General features: G+C 40.9%; 1 protein-coding gene across 3 annotated transcripts in view; it reads right to left on the bottom strand.

Moving 5' to 3' along the window:
• Positions 1 to 1,609, bottom strand: part of LOC117945946 (uncharacterized 104.1 kDa protein in hypE 3'region-like) — an 18,910-nt gene extending 17,301 nt beyond the window's left edge. For 2 of the 3 annotated variants that reach the window (XM_034873700.1, XM_034873701.1), the window contains exons 1-2: positions 1,466 to 1,600; positions 1,286 to 1,363 (exon numbers count right to left, since the gene is read on the bottom strand). In XM_034873700.1, coding sequence (XP_034729591.1) covers positions 1,286 to 1,363; positions 1,466 to 1,493 — 106 coding nt within the window. In that variant the 5' untranslated portion in view covers positions 1,494 to 1,600. Of the gene's footprint in view, positions 1 to 1,285; positions 1,364 to 1,465 lie in introns of all 3 variants that reach the window. The other variant, XM_034873699.1, reaches the window with a different exon arrangement.
• Between the last annotated feature and the right edge of the window lie 736 nt (positions 1,610 to 2,345).

The following is a 2,345-nucleotide window of genomic DNA, read 5'->3' as shown; positions in this document are numbered from 1 at the left end:
AATGGAAAACCAAAAAAAGCGAGTAGACCCGAGGCGAGTCGAGTAGATACCACGCAGTGGAAAACCGCCATTAGAGAACTGGAGTAGAACCAGCACCGAACTGGGACCAGCACTAGAACCAGCACCTGGTCATGTCGTCGGGGGCAGACTCTGATGAATCGTGAAAGGTTTCAAGCCAATCGGACAATGCACACTCAAGTTACACCACTTCCTGTTTCTATGGCAAAACGCACAAAATGGCCGCCCCGCCACGGCGACGCCCCATCACAAAAAGTTTTTCTTTTAATTATTTTCATCGTTAACATTTTAAGATGACACACACCAAGTTTGAAGTTGATTGGATGAAATCTATAGGAGGAGTTTGTCAAAGTACGACATGTGGAAATGGCCAAAATCTGACTAATTAAGACTTTTTATTCGAAATGGGGGACTTCCTGTTGGGTTTAGGGTGTTGCTACAATGGGGTTTTATGTCCGTCCTGCCATGCTACATATGTGTACCACGTTTCGTGAGTCTACGTTAAACGTACTGCAGGGGCTCAATTATTTTAACTCTGTAGGGACGCTAGCAAGCCATTTTTGTGCGCCTACTCCCAAAAATGCCCAAAGATGTACGCGGACGCATTTATTATTTAAATGACGAGGGCGCAGGACGGGGAACTAACAACTGCGTCGTTTCAATTTTACAGCATTGTAAAACACATGGAAGTGTTTTTGAAATAGTATTGAGTAAAAGTTGACATATTCCAGTCTGTGATTATCATCAACATCCATTCCTTTAATTTTAGTCTCAATAATTCCTAATTTCTGCTTTTCTAACTCAAACATTAGGTAGAATTTCCTATAAATTAGGTTTATTGACCATAAATTCCCCAAAATACTGTAAAACTAAAGGCAATAAGTTAGTGTTACGTAGTGTTGAAAACATCAAAAAAGGGACAAACATTTAAAAAAGCGTCAAAAGTGTTGAAAAAAGGGACATAAACATGAGAAAATGTGTTGATTTTCAATTTTGACAGGATGACAACACAAGGGTTGAAATAGCAAAGACACTTGTGTCGGTCTCTGCGCCAGGTGCAAGAAGCATCAAACTGGTTGTCCAAAAGAGAGAGTACGTGGTTCTGGCTGTGCTGTAATGCTGATTGGAGCATCTTAATGTCTTCTGGACCAACTAGATTGGCCGGTCATATCTACCTGTTGTACTACTACTACTACTGCTTGATGTATAAAGTGCTTCAGAAAAATTACAAAACTTTGATTAACAATATTAAATGTGTGTAATGTACCTGGACGAGCGGCCATTTTCTTCCCAGTGCGTGCTGGAGCATTAACATAGTTAGCTGCTGCTTCTTCCTCCATTTCCTCTGAAAGATTAACATCAAACACAAATGTAGACAACATCCTGCCACATAGACATATAGTAGATTTACATACACATACATGAACATCAGAGTATTTTTGATTACCGATGTCGTCCTGTGGAGTTCTGATCATCCTGAACAGATGTGTAAAGTCCTGCTGCAGTCCTGTATGAGAGCTGTTAGGAGGGCGTCTGCTCCGCTGAGACCGTCTTTACTACACTTCTACGCTGAGGATATGACTGTTTTCTTTTAATTCTGCGGATAATAATAACGTGTTCTAGTGAACAGGAAATCTACTTCATCACTTCGGACATCACAGTCCGAAGTGTCTTATAAGATGAGATCACAGCTAATAATAACATGTTGTTGTTAAGGGGAAGTTTAGTTGAATTTCCTGGAGAATGTGTTTAGTTGTTAGATCTGCATTTAGGATGAGAACGAGTTGTTGTTTGGTTAGCAGCTAATGTTGCATGTCTTCTCCTTTAAAGGTTTTAACCAAACTGTAGGAGCGGTCAGTAAATCAACTTGCATGTAGTTCGCAATGTCACAATGATCCGTCACTTTCACAACTGCAACAGCAAGACAAAGACAAAGAAATAACCGTTTTGTCTCACAAAATGCTGTTGAAGATTAGTGTGTTCTTCCGGTCTCTAGTCATACACACACACACACACCTGGCTCAGGTGAGGTCTAAATATAGAGTTAACACCCCCTGACGTCATCATCATCATCATTAACATGATCGACAGTAATTGTAATCAGCATTATCTGAATATAGGTATCAGTATGATTATAAACGACATGCATGTGAAGCAGATAAAACTAAAATCAGTGTAATGGCTTCAACACACACTGTTTGCATTCTGGGCGTGCTGGTCCTACAGGGAGGTGTGTTCAGGTGCATTCTGTGTGTTCAGGTGCATTCTGGGCGTGCTGGTCTTACAGGGAGGTGTGTTCAGGTGCATTCTGGGCATGCTGGTCTTAC

The sequence above is a fragment of the Etheostoma cragini genome, chromosome 6 (genome assembly GCF_013103735.1).
Source record: "Etheostoma cragini isolate CJK2018 chromosome 6, CSU_Ecrag_1.0, whole genome shotgun sequence".
Taxonomy (NCBI): domain Eukaryota; kingdom Metazoa; phylum Chordata; class Actinopteri; order Perciformes; family Percidae; genus Etheostoma; species Etheostoma cragini.
The sequence above is the reverse complement of the archived record's forward strand: the minus strand, read 5'-3'. Positions and strand labels throughout refer to the sequence as shown.